Source organism: Zophobas morio, unplaced genomic scaffold (genome assembly GCF_036711695.1).
Source record: "Zophobas morio isolate AGI-343-1 ecotype UQ-CSIRO unplaced genomic scaffold, CSIRO_AGI_Zmor_V1 ptg000007l, whole genome shotgun sequence".
NCBI lineage: Eukaryota > Metazoa > Arthropoda > Insecta > Coleoptera > Tenebrionidae > Zophobas > Zophobas morio.
The window spans coordinates 5,971,073-5,990,175 of NW_026972112.1; the positions used below are offsets into that span (position 1 = coordinate 5,971,073).

The 19,103-nt window shown below is 31.9% G+C and overlaps 2 protein-coding genes across 10 annotated transcripts in view; both read left to right on the forward strand.

Annotated features, from left to right (window-relative positions):
• Window positions 1–19,103, forward strand: part of LOC135124354 (senecionine N-oxygenase-like) — a 433,910-nt gene that overhangs the window by 409,137 nt on the left and 5,670 nt on the right. The window lies entirely within an intron of this gene.
• LOC135124355 (uncharacterized) lies at window positions 4,730–18,816 on the forward strand. Of its 8 annotated transcripts, none has more exons than XM_064049367.1 (7): window positions 4,730–4,855; window positions 4,911–5,030; window positions 17,336–17,534; window positions 17,581–17,719; window positions 17,766–18,062; window positions 18,111–18,419; window positions 18,471–18,816. In XM_064049367.1, the coding sequence occupies exons 3-7, from the start codon at window positions 17,347–17,349 to the stop codon at window positions 18,756–18,758; spliced, it is 1,221 nt and encodes a 406-aa protein (XP_063905437.1). In that variant the 5' UTR covers window positions 4,730–4,855; window positions 4,911–5,030; window positions 17,336–17,346; the 3' UTR covers window positions 18,759–18,816. The 8 variants fall into 8 exon arrangements, with proteins under 8 accessions (XP_063905437.1, XP_063905439.1, XP_063905436.1 ...); XM_064049369.1 differs by having other exon boundaries at window positions 17,343–17,534; XM_064049366.1 differs by lacking the exon at window positions 4,911–5,030.

The window sequence follows — 19,103 nt, forward strand, 5'->3', positions numbered from 1 at the left end:
GAGTCATTAATTATTTTTTTTGCATCACCCTGTATAAGCAAATCGAAAAAATATGAATGAAAATGCAATAATTTCAAAAGTTTGCGATATATTTTATTGAATATTTCCGTTTTTGGCGTTCCTAAATTTTTCGACATTTCGGTTTCTCGACTTCTCGATATCTCAGTTTTTCGATGTCCTAGTTTTGGGATTTTTCTGTTTTTCCACTGTTCAGTTTATCTTCTGCTTTTCAACTTTTCAATTTTTCAATATTTTTTCGGGCATTTTCAGTCTTTCAATTCTTCAAATTTTTGAAATGTTTCAATTTTTTAATATTTCAATTTTTCGATTTTTTCATTTCTCCACTTCTCGGTTTTTCAATGTTTAAAATTTTTCTATTTCTCGCTTATTCAAGTTTTCAATTTATCAACTATTCAGCACTTCAATTTTGGAGATTTTTCCATTTCTTGATTTTTCAGTTGTTTAATACTTATTTGAATTTTCGATTTTTCGACTTCTCAATTTTTTTATTTCTGGATTCTCGATCTTTTGATATTTCGATTTCTCAATGTTTCAGTGTTTCAATATTCCCATGACTCGATTTCTCCGTTTTTCAATTTTCGTGATTTCGAATTTTCGATTTTTCCTTTTTTTGGATTTTTGATTTTTCATTTTTGCTATATTTCGATTCTTGGACTTTTCGGTCGTCGATTTTAGAATTTTTGACTTTTCGTTTTTTTGATTTTCGATTGTTAGATTTTATAATTTTCAATTTTTGATTTCTCTCATTTTCGTTTTTTCCAATCCAGTTTTGGATTTTTTGATATTTGAATATTCAGTTCGTTTCTTTTACCGATTTCTCGATTTTCGAATTTTTCAAAATTTAGATTTTTTGATTTTTCCGTTCTTCAGTTTCTAAACTTTTTAATTTTTTACTTCTCGATTTTTCGATATTAGAATTCTCAGTTTTTTTACTTTTTGATTTTCAATTTTTCCATTCTTCGGTTTATTGATTTCTCAATTATTTTACTTTTCGATTTATTGATTTCTCGAGTTTTCGATTTACGATACTCCCAATTTCCATCTTTCTACTTTTCGATGTTTCGATTTTTAATTTTTCGAATTTTCATTTTTTCAATTTTTATGTTCTTCAGTTTTTATGCTTACATTTTGCCTTTTTGTTTTAATGTTTTAATTTGTGTAGACTTCTTTTCACAATATGAAACTTAAAACCTGTTTCCGCCCCATAATTGCAACATGTCCTTGCAAAAATGTACCATTTTAACCATGTTATAAGTTTCTCGTTGTGAAAAGAGGACTATGTATATTAACAAAGAAAAAAAGAAAAAACATAAGCCCCGCCCACCCGCCCTATCTCAATTCTGATGATTTTTTTTATTCGTCGTAAGTCGAAGGGCGGAGTTTAATTATAAAATCCTTATTTTTCTAAGAGAAATTACCATGTGAAATTTGTTCTTAAGTAATCATGTTATACAAAGAAAACTAAGTGTATTAATTAAAAAGAAAACCAAAAGAGAAGCCCCACCCATCCGTCTCGATCCCAGTCGTGATGAATTTTTCATTCGTTGTCAGACCGGGGGCGGAGCGTAAAATTGATATTTCACTATACAAATTTACCATTTTAAACAAGATTTAAGTTTCTTATTGTAAAAAGAAGACTATACTACATATATTAAGAGATATTTTGATTAAAAATTTAGCATGTTTGCAATAACTTCAAAACGTCTTGATTTAATCAATAAAATAAATTGAGTCATTATTTTTTTTTGCGTCACCCTGTATAAGCAAATCGAAAAACTTTGATTCTTGAATATTTCCGTTTTTGGTGTTCCTAAATTTTTCGGTTTTTCGACTTCTCGATATCTCAGTTTTTCGATGTCCTAGTTTTGGAATTTTTCTGTTTTTCTACTGTTCAATTTATCTTCCGCTTCTCAACTTTTCAATTTTTCAATATTTTTTCGGGAATTTTCAGTCTCTGAATTCGTCAAATTTTTGAAAATTTTCAATTTTTTAATATTTCAATATGTATTTCAATTTTTCGATTTTTTCATTTCTCCACTTCTCGGTTTTTCAATGTTTATAATTTTTCTATTTCTCGATTTTTCAAGTTTTCAATTTCTCAACTATTCAACACTTTAATTTTAGGAATTTTTTCATTTCTGGATTTTTCAATTGTGTAATACTTATTTTAATGTTCGATTTCTCGACTTCTCAATTTTTTTATTTCTCGATTCTCGATCTTTTGATATTTCGATTTCTCAATATTTCAGTGTTTCAATATTCCCATGACTCGATTTCTCCGTTTTTCAATTTTCGTAATTTCGAATTTTCGATTTTTCCATTTTTTGGATTTTTGATTTTTCATTTTTGCTATATTTCGATTCTTGGATTTTTCGGTCGTCGATTTTAGAATATTTGACTTTTTGTTTTTTTGATTTTCTAATTTTCAATTTTTGATTTCTCTCATTTTCGTTTTTTCCAATATTTGTTCATCCAATTTTGGATTTTTTGATATTTGAATATTCAGTTCGTTTCCTTTACCGATTTCTCGATTTTCGAATTTTTGAATTCTTTGATTTTTCAAAATTTAGATTTTTTGATTTTTCCGTTCTTCAGTTTCTAAACTTTTTAATTTTTTGCTTCTCGATTTTTCGATATTAGAATTCTCAGTTTTTTTACTTTTTGAATTTCAATTTTTCCATTCTTCAGTTTCTTGATTTCTCAATTATTTTACTTTTCGATGTTTCATCTTTCTACTCTTCGATGTTTCGATTTTTAATTTTTCGAATTTTCATTTTTTAATGTTTATGTTCTTCAGTTTTTAGACTTTTCAATTTTTTTTACTTTTCGATTTCTCAAAATTTCAATTCCATTTTCTTCTACTTTTCCATTTTTTGATTTCTTGAGCTCTCGGTGAACAAAAAAAAATCACAATGGAGGTAGGGTGGGTGGGCAGGCTTACATTTTGCCTTTTTGTTTTAATATGTGTAGATTTCTTTTCACAGCATGAAACTTAAAACCCGTTTAAATTTGTATAAGGAAATATCGAGCTTGCACTTAGGCTCCGCCCCATAATTGCAAAATGTCCTTGCAAAAATGTACCATTTTAACCATGTTATAAGTTTCTTGTTGTGAAAAGATGACTATGTATATTAAGAAAGAAAAAAAGGAAAAACATAAGCCCCGCCCACCCGCCCAATCTCAATTCTGATGATTCTTTTATTCGTCGTAAGTCGAGGGGCGGAGTTTAATTCTAAGATCCTTATTCTTCTACGAGAAATTACCATGTGAAATATGTTCTTAAGTAATCGTGTTATACAAAGAAAACTAAGTGTATTAAATAAAATGAAAACCCAAAGAGAAGCCCCACCCATCCGTCTCGATCTCAGTCGTGATGAATTTTTCATTCGTTGTCAGACCGGGGGCGGAGCGTAAAATTGATATTTCACTATACAAATTTACCACTTTAAACATGTTTTAAGTTTCTTATTGTGAAAAGAAAACTATACTATATATATTAAGAGATATTTTGATTAAAAATTTAGCATATTTGCAATAACTTCAAAACCTCTTGATTGAATCAATAAAATAAATTAAGTCATTAATTTTTTTTGCATCACCCTGTATAAGCAAATCGAAAAAATATGAATGCAAATGCAGTAATTTCAAAAGTGTGCGATATACTTTATTGAACGATAAAAAAAGCAAAATAAGAATGATAAACGATACTGCAAACAAAACTCAGGCGGCAGCTTTTTGTACAGGTGGCTGCCTGACCGCAAGTCATAAATTATTGGAACGCCTGGAAAATTTTGCATTTTGTACATAAATATTTTTGTAATAACCAAATTAAAAACAAATAAATTTTATGTTCCGTTACATTTAGGCCAGAACTTCGAGGTACGGATGCTAAAATACATTTACAGCACATTACCGACGGGAATAGTGGTATCTGAGCAATATGTGCAGTGTTTAAAATGTGTATGTTTATACATCGGAAGAATGTCACGTAGACACTTGATTTGAATGAGTTTATCGCCTCAAAACAGATGACCAAAATTATTAATAAGCTTCAATCGAACAAAATATTCTGAATGTTATTATTATAATTCTTACCTTATCATTATTTTATTGTTATAAAAATTCTCAGATTTTGATTCAATTCAGTTGAAGAACTGCATGTACCCACGTAGTTACAATGACTAAACTACTACATTGTATTCATCGTATAGGTATCAGTCAACAAACAAATCTCAATAAATTAAGTACAAAGTGAATTATATAGCCTTAGTTTATGGCGTCATAATTTAACCGACTCAGTTATCAGATCGATAAAGTAGTATAACTTAACGCCCTACATATGATTAATGGGTAAAAAATAACGCAGGATTTTTACACAAACATAAATGATAAATAAAAATGTAAAGGCGACGTGGTGATGAGAAGTCTACGAAGCATAAAGAGGGTTTAAAATATCAGGATCAATCCAAGTGTGCTGTCAAAATAAATCAAATCTGTACATTGACAACACAGAACCTTTTTTAACACTTAACACAGAGCGAAAACTATTAAAATTGAAATCGACATGGAATTTTTACAATTTTAGAAAATTTTGCATTAGAACAGTTTCTAACATTGAATACATGTACACAGAGCATAATTAATCAGTCCAGATATAATTAGTTGCCCACTTACGCTTCATGAACCTTTCAATGACCTTGCCATGCAATAATGACAAGATCTTAACCTCACAATTACATTTTCTCGATAACAGTATCTAGTGCATTAACAGTACCCACTGTACCAGAAAAATCAGTGTCTTTTTGGTGTGTTTCCCAAGTTTATTACGTGCAGGGTAAGAAATACGTGTTTTTTACGTTTAAATATTACGTAATTTTACGTTACACTAGGACAATAGGAGTGCGAAATTATCTGTCACTTGGTTTTATATCAGGAAAGTTCTGTCATCTATCGGAAAAAACATAAACACGGATAACCCAAATACAGAATACTGCATATTCCGACTCAAGGTAACTCGAACCAGTACTTACGCAAATTTAACAAATTAATAGAGTTATTAAAAAAATGCATACCTAGTTTTCACCTACCGGCCACAAACTCACGATTATGCTAATCAAGAAATTTTAATTCTCGTCATATGGAAACAAATAACCGTTTCTAGTTGATACTAAAACGTCTAGAGCCTAACGTACACCAATATGTTTATCCTATATCAAAAAAAGGAACACCTGTCTGGTGGGTAAATCAGGTAGATTTAAAAAGAAGTCAAAGCAAGTGTACTTAAGTTGTCCCAGAAGATACATGGATGTGTTTCAGAATGCGTTTTTGTAGAAATGTGGAGTGCAACATATGTATATGTATGTTTACGTGCACTGCAATCTGTATTTTTTGTACGTGACATTACGTTTACCTTACCCAGTGTGCGCTTGATTTTAAATATGCAGGGACACGCGAAGAGTAATGATGATGACACAATTTATGTCTTATTAGCCAGATTATGAAAAGCAAAAATAATCAAATAAGAATTACTAGAGCTAGGTTTTCTGTTATAAGTAACATCATACTGTGCGCCACAAAAAGTCTGAGTGGGTTTTGCAATGCGGGTGTATTATTTCACAAGCATGTAATGACGGTGATTACTCATGAGGATGAGTTTTGCCACACGACCTGCAGGCGAGTATTGCGGTACTCATTTTTAGTATTTTTTAAAGTGTAATAACACAAATTATGACATTTGCTGTAGCCAAGGCTGCGTCGGAGCGCCATAAGTAAAGCTCGGAATTATATGCAGAGAAATTTGGCCTTACACATATGCCAAAAATGGCTAAAATATGCGAGAAATTTTTCAGTTTTTCGTTTCTTCAATTTTTCCATTAGCAATTTTTCAATTTTTAATTTTTGTTAGTATTTGCTAAGATAAGACTGATTTAATCACATACCCTCTAAGAACACAGGCTAAGATAAAACTAATTTTGGCAAGTCACATACCTTCTAAGAAAATAGAGGGTAGGTGGGCGGGCCTAGTACTTGTCAAAATAAGATTGAATAATATTAAGAGTAGTCACTGGAATGAAGAGGGGGTCGGTGGGCGGGGCTACTGCTTGCTTATAAAACTCTTTAGAAAAACCTAATCTCAGCTCCGCCCACCTCTTTGGGGGCTCCTAGTGGTTTTTTCAGAATTCAAATCCCAAATTGATTTCAGGTTATCTCGACGTTTTACACGATCTAGAAAATGAAAATAGAATAGTTATTTTTTCACTTATTCGATTTTTCAGTGTTTAGATTATAATTTTTTGTTTTTTCAATTTTAATTTTTTCAGTTTCTCGTTTCTTCAATTTTTAAATGTTTTATTTGTTTTTTGTTTTTTCATTTTTAAGACATGCGACACTTCAAGTTACTATTTCTAAATTTTTTAGTTTTTCGATTTTCCAATTTTTTGGATGTTTCAATTTTCAGATTTTGCAAATTTTCTATTTGCAATTTCTCGAGATTTCAATTTTTAATTTCTGACTTTTTGGATTTTTCAATTTTTCGTTTCTTGAATTTTTCCATTAGCAATTTTTCAATTTTTAATTTTTGTTAGTACTTGTGAAGATAAGACTGATTTAAGCAAATCACATTCCCTGTAAGAAGACAGGGGGCGGGTGGGCGGGCCTAGTACTTGCCAAAATAATATTGAATAATATTAAGAATTGTCACTGAAATGAAGAGGGGGTCGCTGGGCGGGGCTACCTACTGCTTGCTTATAAAACTGTTTAGAAAAACCTAAACAGGCTCCGCCCACTTTTTTGGGAGCCCCCGGTGTTTTTTCAAATTTCAAATCCCTAATGGTTGATTTCAGGTTGTCTCGACGTTTTACACGATCCAGAAAATGAAAATAGATCCCCCGTTTTTGTCCATATAATATGTATTATCGATTAAATAAAAATAAAAAATGTTTTTCGAGTTTCAAATTTTCAGTTTTCCAAGTTTTGATTTTTTCAATTTTTATATTTTGCAATTTTTGGGTTTATTGTTTTTGTTATTTTTTCACTTATTCGATTTTTCAATGTTTAGATTTAATTTTTTTTCCAATTTTAATTTTTTGAGTTTTTCGTTTTCCAATTTTCTAGACGTTTCAATTTTCAGATTTTGCAATTTTTCTATTTGCAATTTCTCGAGTTTTCAATTTTTAATTTCTCGGTTTTTGGATTTTTTAATTTTTCGTTTCTTCAATTTTTCCAATAGCAATTTTACAATTTTTAATTTTTGTTAGTACTTGCTAAGATAAGACTGATTTAAGTAAATCACATACCCTTTAAGAAGACAGAGGGCGGGTGGGCGGGCCTAGTACATGCTAAGATAAAACTAATTTTGGCAAATCACATTCCTTCTAAGAAAATAGAGGTGGGCGGGCCCAGTACTTGCCAAAATAAGATTGAATAATGTTAAGAGTAGTCACTGGAATGAAGAGGGTGTCGGTGGGCGGGGCTACTGCTTGCTTATAAAAGTCTTTATAAAACCCTAAACTCACTCCGCCCACCTTTTTGGGAGCCCCTAGTGTTTTTTCAGAATTCAAATCCCTAAAGGTTGATTTCAGATTGTCTCAACACGATCCAGTTTTTCGATTTTCCATTTTTTTGGGTGTTTCAATTTTCAGATTTTGCAATTGTTCTATTTGCAATTTCTCGAGTTTTCAATTTTTAATTTCTCAGTTTTTGGATTTTTTAATTTTTCGTTTCTTCAATTTTTCCATTAGCAATTTTTCAATTTTTAATTATTGTTAGTACCTACTTGCTAAGATAAGACTGATTTAAGCAAATCACATACCCTCTAAGAAGACAGAGGGCGGGTGGGCGGGCCTAGTACGTGCTAAGATAAAACTAATTTTGGGAAATCACATACCTTCTAAGAAAATAGAGGGTGGGCGGGCGGGCCTAGTACTTGCGAAAATAAAATTGAATAATAATAAGAGTAGTCACTGAAATGAAGAGGGGGTCGGTGGGCGGGGCTACTGCATGCTTATAAAACTGTTTAGAAAAACCTAATCTCAGCTCCGCCCACCTTTTTGGGGGCCCCTAGTGCTTTTTTCAGAATTCAAATCCCTAATGGTTGATTTTAGGTTGTCTCGACGTTTTACACGATCTAGAAAATGAAAATAGATCCCTCGTTTTTGTCCATATAATATGTATTATTGATTAAATAAAAATCGATTTCTTTTTCAAGTCTTTAATTTTCAATTTTCCAACTTTTGAATTTTTCAATTTTTATATTTTGCAACTTTTCGGTTTTTTATTTTTGCTATTTTTTCACTTATTCGATTTATCAGTGTTTAAATTTTATTTTTTTGTTTTTTCAATTTTAATTTTTTCAGTTTCTCGTTTCTTCAATTTTTCAATTTTTCATTTTTCTTTACTTTTTCATTTTTCTTTACTTTTTCATTTTTAAGATAAGCGACTCTTCCAGTTTCCATTTTAAAATTTTTCAGTTTTTCGATTTCCAATTTTTTGGATGTTTCAATTTTCAGATTTTGCAATTTTTGTATTTGCAATTTCTCGAGGTTTCAATTTTTAATTTCTCAATTTTTGGATTTTGCAATTTTTCGTTTCTTCAATTTTTCCATTGGCAATTTTTCAATTTCTAATTTTTCTTAGTACTTGCTAATATAAAACTAATTTTGGCAAATCACATACTGTCTAAGAAGACAGAGGGCGGGTGGGCGGGCCTAGTACATGCTAAGATAAAACTAATTTTGGCAAATCACATATCTTCTAAGAAGACAGAGGGTTGGTGGGCGGACCTAGTACTTGCCAAAATAAGATTGAATAATATTTAGAATAGTCACTGGAATGAAGAGGGGGTCGGTGGGCGGGGCCACTGCTTGCTTATAAAGCTCTTTAGAAAAAGCTAAACTCAGCTCCGCCCACCTCTTTGGGGGCCCCTACTGTTTTTTTCATAATTCAAATTCCTAATGGTGGATTTCAGGTTGTCTCGGCGTTTTACACGATCTCGAAAATGAAAATAAATCCCCCCTTTTTGCCCATATATGTATTATTGATTAAATAAAAAAAGCTTTTTTTCAAGTTTAAGATTTTCAATTTTCCAACTTTTGATTTTTTCAATTTTTATATTTTGCAATTTTTCGGTTTTTTGTTTGTGTTGTTTTTTCACTTATTCGATTTTTCAGTGTTTAGATTTTATTTTTTGATTCAATTTTAATTTTTTTCGTTTTTCGTTTTCCAATTTTCTAGATGTTCCCGTTTTCAGATTTTGCCATTTTTCTATTTGCAATTTCTCGAGTTTTCAAGTTTTAATTTCTCACTTTCTGGATTTTTGAATTTTTCGTTTCTTCAATTTTTCCATTAGCAATTTTTCAATTTTTAATTTTTGTCATTACTTGCTAAGATAAAACTGATTTAAGCAAATCACATACGCTGTAAGAAGACAGAGGGCGGGTGGGTGGGCCTAGTACATGCTAAGATGAAACAAATTTTGGCAAATCACATATCTTCTAAGAAAATAGAGGGTGGGTGGGCGGGCCTAGTACTTGCCAAAATAAGATTGAGTAATATTATGAGTAGTCACTGGAATGAAGAGGGGGTCGGTGCTTGCGAAACCTTTGCGTATTAGCCACATTTTAAATCACTATTTAGATTAATTTCTAATTAATTTAATCTGCATATGGGTTTTAAATTAAAATTTTACTATAAGTAACATCAAATTGGCTTGTATTTATTTTAGTGGAAAAAATCGCTTAAATCTAAAAAATTGCTTACATGTTTTCCTGTAAACCTCGCGGACGTTTTAGAGTTATGACTGAGCTTTTTTGCCGTCGAGCAAGGCATTAACGCCGCATATTCTCATGCTAAAAGCCAACAGCTCAAAAAAAGCAAAAATCAAACAAAACCTGTGATAGGTTCTAACGGTCTCTTCGGATGCAAATAAATCGGCACCTAAATGCCATTGTATCTGAATCGTGTAGCAGCGAATGGGAAATTAATTCAAGAAAACAGCTCGACTACACATTTCCGAGTTCGTATTTCAAATTATCGCAGGATCTGACATGTACAACACCTGCTCGGCGTGCCCATTGAGAGCGGGTGCGATACTCCGATACTCCCATCTCCATGTCTTCTAGTTCGCACTCGAAACCAGCTGAATACACATTATTTGCACATCGCCGTGTCGTGACATCCAAGACGACTAATCGAATTTGTAACGGTGCCGAAAGTAAACGTCCTGTTTTGACATGAGTGCTGGGAATGGCGATGTGCTTTTTGTGGGAGCTTTCGACGGTAAAGCACGGTGCAGGTGTAAAAGCACCGTTACTAAGTGAAGGTTAATTAGAGAAACCTCTCTGATCTCACAGAAGTTGCTGCAAAAAGTGCAAGTGCATGTTTGCTATTGCTAATTGCATCAAACGGGGAAATGCGCGCGATTTAATCAGTCATGGCACTGCGAGTCAAAGCTGCTGAAAAAAGGGAATTCTCAGACGGGATTATTCAATGGCAAAAAGACGAAAAAGTGAATTTAAACTAGTATTAGCTAAGTCTCGTTGTTGCTGATAATGCAATTCACAGTCACAAAAGGGGCTAAACTGCGACTGCAGTATCACTTATGACTAAAGCTCTAGCTATTTTAAAATTTTTGCTTTATTTTAGTGCAAATATTCCTGTGAGTTGAACGAAATCATGTCAAAATTTTTATTAAATCAGAACTTAAGTTTCATAAATAACAACTACGAATTAATTAATATAAACTATATACATATTAAGAAAAAGAAATTTTGTAAACACACTTTCTTTTTTTCCCCTCGAGTTTTTTCGTCTTTTTTTTGAAAAAAATTTGGAAATTAAAATCGTATCTTTTTCAGTTAATTAAAGTGACATCGAAAGAAGGACTTCATATTCGAAAATTAGGGTGAATTTTTCAGTAATATTCATCATTTTCACCTTGAAAACACTCGATTTGCCCATTTTTTTGGAAAATTTTTGAAAATTGAAATCAATAAATTCACTTTCAGTTTTTCGATTATTTAAGAGGTATCAAAGGTCGCTAGAAATTCGTAATCTATAATAAATTCTATAAGGTAGCGTAGTTAATTTTTCACTTGAATACAGCCACTTTCAATTTTTTTTTTGGAAATTTTGGGAAATTAAAATCTTATTTTTGTCGATTATTTGACAAAACATTGTAAATTTCCAAATTTAAAATTCAGATGCGTAATTTGAGGAAAACTCTTTTGCCACTACCACTTTCACTGCTTTTTTAAAAAATTTTGGGAATCTAATCTTCATTTTTATTGATTATATGAAGAAGCCAATAATACTGTAGATTTGTAATCTCTAATCGATCATAAATTTTCTATAAAATATTATCATTTCCCGGCTACATAGGGCGACTTCTTCAACATTTTGGAAAATTTTTGGAAATCGAAATCTCATTTTTTTGGTTATTTAAAGAAGTGTCTACAGACCGATATTTTTCCGCTCAAATAGCACATTTACCTGTTTTTTTTTGAAAACTTTTTTGAAAATTAAAACCGAACTCTTTCAGTTAATTAAAAACTTAAAGAGATGTCCTAGAAGAACATTATATTCTGAATTTAGGTTGAATTTTCAGTAATATACCATCATTTTTTGCTTAAATACGCCTAATTTTATAATTTTTTTGGAAAATTTTTTGTAAAAAAACCTCAACTCGAAAATGCTGGATATGTTTCATTGTACTTTAGGTGCAAGGGAAGTTCTGTCGAAACAATGGTCGACCAATTTTTTCTTTTTTTTTCATATTCAAGGTTATATAAATATTTAAAAATTGCGATATGTCAATTGGCGATTCTGGAAAACTGGTTAAAAATAAAATTCGCAAAATTAAATCTTATAACTTTTTGAAAAATCTGGATTTAAGTATTTACCTTCGAAAAATTTTTTGATATTAGAATTTTTCGTTTTTCGATTTTTCAATTACTCGTTTCTAATTTTTCGACTTTTCGTTCCCTCAATTTTTCAAGTTCTTGACTTTTGTTTTCCATATTCTCGATTTTTTTATTTTCATTTTCTCGATTTCATATCACAATTTTTCCTATTTACAATTTCTTAACTTTTTCAACATGTCTTTCGATTTTATAATTTTAAAATTGAAAAATCGAAAAATTGAATAATCAAAAATTTAAAAGTCGTGAAATTATTTCTTCAGGGCCAATAAGAATGAATCATGAAAACGGAATAAGGGCGGGTGGGAGGGGCCTCTTTTTACATTGTTTTAAATCTTAGATTCTACCGCTTTTTAAAATAGAATTCAATTCACATTTTACAGTCAGTCGAAATAAGGTATTGAAATGATGAGGAAAAGTGGGCGGAGCTTAGTTTAGGTTTTTCTAAAGAGTTTTATAAGCAAGCAGTAGCCCCGCCCACCGACCCTTCTTCATTCCAGTGACTACTTTTAATATTATTCAGTCTTATTTTGGCAAGTATTAGGCCCGCCCACCCACCCTCTGTCTTCGTAGGGGGTATGTGATTTGCTTAAATCAGTCTTATCTTGGCAAATACTAAGAAAAATTAAAAATTGAAAAATTGCTAATGGAAAAATTGAAGAAACGAAAAATCGAAAAATCCGAAAAGTGAGAAATTAAAATTGAAAACTGAAGGAATTGCAAACAGAAAAATTGCAAAATCTGAAAATTGAAACATCCAGAGAATTGGAAAACGAAAAACTGAAAAATTTTAAAATGGAAACTGGAAGAGTCGCATATCTTAAAAATGAAAAAACGAAAAAAATGAATAAGTGAAAAAATAATAAAAATAAAAAACCCAAAAATTGCACAATATAAAAATTGAAAAAATCAAAAGTTGTAAAATTGAAAATTGAAAATTTTAAACTTGAAAATTTGTTTTTATTTTTATTTAATAAATAGTATATAAGTATTATATGGACAAAAACGGGGGATCTATTTTCATTTTCTAGATCGTGTAAAACGTCGAGACAACCTGAAATTAACCATTAGGGATTTGAAATTTGAAAAAACACCGGGGGCTCCCAAAGAGGTGGACGGAGCCTGTTTAGGTTTTTCTAAACAGTTTTATGAGCGTAAAAAATAACATTTCTTGTCAGGCAGTTCTTGAACTTCCTTGTGAAACTTTTTGAAGTTTCTGGAATTTCTGGAAGCTTTGGAATCTTTATAATCCGTATATAGAATCTTTGTGTTTTCCGATTTTTTGGAATCTTTAGCCTTTGAAATAGGTACTCATAACCTTTTGCAGTCTTCGGACATTTTAAAATCTTTAGAATCGTTAGAATCTTTGTATCTTTAGAATCTTAGAAATCTTTAGAGTCTTCAAAATTGTCACAATATTTGTTGCTTGAGAGCTTGAGAACTGTTAGTATCTCTGGAGCCTTTGATATCTTTGAAATTTTTGGAATCTTTATATTTTTTAGAATTTTCGGAAGCTCAAAGTCTTCACATTTGTTGGAGTCTTTAGTCTTCGGAATATTCAGAATCTCCATATTTTTCACAATCTTTAGAATCTCTAAAATCGCGGAATGTCCGGAATCTTTGGAACTTCTAGAATTTCTAGAATTTCGGAATATACGGAATTTTTTAAATTTCTGGACTCTGTGGAACCGTTGCAATCTTCATATTTTCTGGAGTCGAAGTAGCGCAAAATTAAGTTATCAAAAAATTTAAAAACTAGAAATTCAAAACTGAAATGAAAACCTGAAAAATCGTAAAACTGAAATATTGAAAAATTACCTCAACATGGTTAATTTGTAACTGTATGTCTTTTATACTAACTTTATTTCTATGTATTTAGTTTAGACAAGTCCTGATGAAGTCTTAAATAAATTAGCGGCGAAACATCGCCTTGAATAAAAAACGGAGAATTTTTAACCACCCGATCCGCTAAAAAATTGAGATCAAAAATAATAATAATAATAATAACACTAATTCATTTTTCATTAGGGATCTTTGCATATACGAAATGGGTTGCCAACGAAATTACTAGATTTACATAGCCTACCTTTGTCTAAAAACATGAACGGTATACATATATTTTGCCTTTTTTTTTAATACCATAATCTTCTTTTTACAACAAGAAACTCAAAACTTGTTTAAAATGGTAAATTTTTACAAATAAATATATATTTTGCAATTTGGCTTCGCCCCTCGGTTCACGACGAATAAAAAAAAATCATCAAAATTAAGATAGGGTGGGTGGGCGGGGCTTATATTTTGCCTTTTTTTTATTAATATACTTAGACATCTTTCCACACAAGAAACTTAAAACATGGTTAAAATGGTACATTTTTGCAAGAAAATATGTTTTAAATTTCATGTTGTGAAAAGACGTCTACACACATTAAACAAAAAGGCAAAATGTAAGACTGCCCACCCACCCTATCTCGATTTGATGACTTTTTTTATTCACCGTTAACTGCAAAATACTTGTTTTTTACAAGAAATTAAAAACATGTTTTTGAGTATCGTGTTGTTCAATTAAGAACGTACATTAAGAAAAAAAAAATGAAAACAAAAACCCCGCCCACCCACCCCATCTCAATTGTGATGGTATTTTTATTCTTAGAAACTTAACACATGTTTAAAATGGTAAGTTTTTGTAGGGAATTTTGAGCTTCAATTTTTTCTTAATATACATAGTATTCTTTGAATAACACGATACTCAAAAACATATCTTACATGGTAACTTCTTATAGAAAAATAATAAGGATTTTGCAGTTAAGCTCCGCCCCCTTGGCTCACAACGAATAAAAAAAATCATCACAATTTAGATAGGGCGGGTTGGCAGGGTTTACATTTTGCTTTTTTTTTAATATACACCAGGGGAAATTTTGAATCAAACCTGATAAAATTTAAAGGTTGTTGCAAAATAAACAGCCAATCAAATCTGCAGTTTAACACCCTTTAAATTTAACAAGTTTGATTCAGAATTGCCCCTATTTTCGTCTTTTCATAACAAAGAATTTAAAACATATTTAAAACGGTAAAATTTTAGACATAAATATATATTTTGCAATTTAGCTCCGCCCCTCGTCACACAACGAATGAAATGAAAGCAGTCATCACAATTAAGATAGGGCGGGTGGGGCGAGGGCTTATATTTTGCTTTTTTTTAATATACATAGTCTCCTTTTCATAACGAGAAACTTAAAACATGTTTAAAATTGTACATTTTTACAAAAAAATATGTATTTTGCAATTTAGCTCCGCCCTTCGGCTCACGACGAATAAAGAAAATCATCAGAATTGAGATCGGGCGGGTGGGCGGGGCTTATATTTTGCCTCTTTTTCTTAATATACGTAGCCATCTTTTCACACAAAATGGTAATTGTAAAATTGATATTTCCTTACACAAATTTTCCATTTTAAACGTGTTTTAAATTTCATGTTGTGAAAAGAAGTCTGCATATATTGGACCAAAAAGGCAAAATGCAAACCCGCCCACCCGCCCTATCTCATTTGTGATGATTTTTTTTTATTCGCTGTGAATCAACCGGGCGGAGCTTAATTGCAAAATACTTATTTCTTTACAGGAAATTAATCCTAAATTGAGTATCGTTTTGTTCAAAGAGTACTACGGATATTAAGAAAAAAAGGCAAAATATAAACTCCACCCACCCACCCCATCTCAATCGTGATGACTTTTTTATTCTTAGAAACTTAAAACATGTATAAAATGGTAAATGTTTATAGAGGAATATGGATTTTGCCATAAGCTCCGTCCTTCATCTCACAATGAATAAAAAAACTATGATAATTGAGAGAGAGCGGGTGGGCGGGGTTATATTTTTAAAACTTGTTGAATTTAATTTTTTGATGTTAAGGATTTTACCAACTTGATTTAAAATAATTACTTTCATGAGGTATTCCAAATCTCAATATGAAATATTCCACAAATGCTTTAGCTATCTATAATTTTCCGTCTACTTAGACTAAATGCCAAAAGTCATATTGAAAAATATAAATAAAGTTTTAAATGAAACATTTAACACAATAATTATAGGATATAGTGTTAGGCATAGTAAAGTTAATATTTTTATATATGTTTTCAATTTTTTCTCCTCATCGCTATATTAGGGTAAGTGAATATTTGACATGATGTCAAATTAATTCTTAATTTCCGTTACGTCTTACCATTACGACGGCACTAAAGTTAATATAACGATTTTGACTTTATTGTTTAAGTTAACAGTGCGTTAACTTAAGGCAACAAAAAATATCGATACGGATTATCACCATCACATACCACATGTGATACTCATTCAATTGTAACAGTACAAACAATAATTTGCATCCGTCTGATAAGAATATTTATAAACTGATAAAAAACGTCTCTTATCTGATAACAATCCCACTAATCAAAATAAATCCATTTCTGGACACACTACGACGCGACGCTTCCCCTTTTCCCAAATCGTTTTAATGAGCGCCAAGACATCACGTTGGTGGTGAATGGTACAAAGGCTCGTTGACATCAATTGACCAACTGCTGAACCAATTTCAATGGTACGGCGGGATTTTGTAATCCATTAGGTTGTTTTCTTGTGGAAGTTTTGACGGGTTGAAAGGACTGGCTCGAGAGTAAATTGATTAGGATGGAACGGCATCTCGTGGAATCTGAGAGGCCATCAGTCAATGCAGATACTATCTGTTCTGATCAATCATCATACCATTCGATAGATACAGGTTCTCTAAGTCGAGCGTAGCGCGAACCTGCACGTGAAACTCGGGAAGAAAAATTCTTGATGGCAATATTTCTTGGTGCGAGTGGAATAGTCAGCTTTCACTGTATACAACCAATCATACAGGATGGTGATTGATGGACGGCTGAAAAAATGTGTAATGCGGGGCTTGGAGCAATATGATTTATATTGCAATGTACAGGCGGATGCACTATTATTATTCGTTTCAATAATAATTAATTAATTAGCAAGAATTAAAAATTACAACAAAAGTATAGGAAACAAGATTTTATTTTACACTCTGTGAAGAGCTGAAGCGGATGCTATTATGAGGTTAACAAAATGGTTCCTAATTATGTCCATCAAGTGATCACACAACTAATAAATGGACACTTTGAGTTAAGAGTTAACAAATAAAGGACTAATTTGAATTTTCTCACAAATCCTGTTATAAATATACATTGCATCAACAATTAACTGTTGCGGCTGATAAAACAATGACGATATTTTGCATTATATAAATACGAATATTTAACAAAGCCAGACAAATATTAATGTAGTACAACTTTTGTAGTTAGACGTGAGATAACGCTGATAATTTTAACAATAATGTGTGTAATCTAATGTTATCAGTTTACAGAAAAATGAAAATTGCAATTCTTGGAGCAGGCGGTGCTGGTCTGTGTGCCGCAAGACACTGTCTAGACGAAAACTTCAACATTGACATTTTCGAACAAACTGGAAACGTTGGAGGAACCTGGAATTACACAGATAACATAGGAGTGGACGAAAATGGGATCCCAGTTCACTCTTCAATGTATCAAGGCCTAAGGTCAGTGACTCGCTAATTTTTCTTGCAACTACATAGTCTACAACAGGACCAATTTACCAAAAGAACTTATGACCTATGAAGACTTTCCATACCCTCAACAAGAGAAATCGTACCTACCACAAGACGAAGTTTTAGACTATATTAGAAACTACGCCAAGAAGTACCAACTCGAGAAATACGTTAAGGTAGTACTTGTCAGAATTTTTGCAGCGTAACCATTGACTGTTGCAGTTTTACAAACAAGTACTTAATGTAGAACCACGAAACAATTTGTGGTTGGTCGAATTCGAAGACGTCAAAAACAAACAGAAGGAAAGTGGATTTTACGACGCTGTTTTTGTCTGTAATGGTCATTACAAAGACGCATTCATTCCTGAAATACCCGGACAAGACAGTTTTAAAGGCACTATTAAACACAGTCATGACTATAGGACTCCTGATTGTTACAAAAACAGGCGAGTTTTGCTTATTGGAGCAGGACCTTCAGGTTGTGACATTTCAGAACACATTGCTGAAGTTGCATCTAAAGTAACACTTTTGTAACCTATAGACTATTTTTAACACACTTTGTTTCAGGTTTATTTGAGTCATAAAACACACATTTTTCTTCCGTTGTCAGAAACTATACAGCAGAAACCTGTAGTGACAAAATTAGAACCATCAGGTGCGATTTTCGAGGACAATACAAGCGAAGAGGTTGACGATATCCTATATTGTACGGGATACAAATTCACTTTTCCGTTTTTGTCTGACACGTGTGGTGTTCAAGTCAAAGACAACTACGTGAACCCTTTATTTAAGCAAGTCATTAGTATCGAAAATCCAACCCTAGGCTTCATTGGAATACCCTTCACAGTGTGCCCTTTTCCGTTATTTGATATTCAGGTAAGGATCGAATTTGCGTTATTTTGACTTCACTGGAAGACGATTTTCCAGGTTCGATTCTTCCTATCAACTCTCAATGGCCACTATAAACTTCCGTCAAAGGACGAAATGTTGAAAGATCTTGATCAAACCATGGCCAAAATGTCTGGAAAACCAATACGAAAGTACCACCAACTTGGCGAAGACCAAAAAAACTATTTCGATGAACTGGCCGAAGCTGCTAATATTAGAAAAGTGCCCCCAGTCATCCAGAGTTTATACATGAGAGTAAGAAAGAACAGAAATTTAAATGATTGTTTTAGAATTATTGATGACGAAAAGTGGGAGCAAATACGCTGAGTTTTTCCTGTAATTTTTCGTTTAGTCCTTGCTTGAAAATAAATATACTTTATGCTTCTTTGCTTCTTTCGTTCAGACGTTTAAAGTGACGCAATTCTTTCTACGACGAGCGGATCACACAAAGAGCCACAATTCAAGACCACCCGTGACGAGAAAATGTACGAATTTAGTTAAAATAGAAGGAAGTTGCACGTAATAATATAAAAAAATTGGTCGAAGGTTATTTCGACAGAACTTCCCTTGTTGTAACGTAGAGTACGAAAAAATAGGACTTCCGTCTCCGTCTGTCTGTCTGACTGTCTGTTCAATGTTTCAAAAGAGTTTTAACATTCCAACTTTCAACTA

Excerpts from the sequence above, each read along its gene's own strand:
- LOC135124355 (XM_064049365.1), top strand. The coding sequence starts at position 17,326 with ATGTTATCAGTTTACAGAAAAATGAAAATTGCAATTCTTGGAGCAGGC. Across the intron at positions 18,063-18,110 it reads TTGCTGAAGTTGCATCTAAA|GTTTATTTGAGTCATAAAAC; the intron begins GTAACACTTTTG and ends ACTTTGTTTCAG. Across the intron at positions 18,420-18,470 it reads TTCCGTTATTTGATATTCAG|GTTCGATTCTTCCTATCAAC; the intron begins GTAAGGATCGAA and ends ACGATTTTCCAG.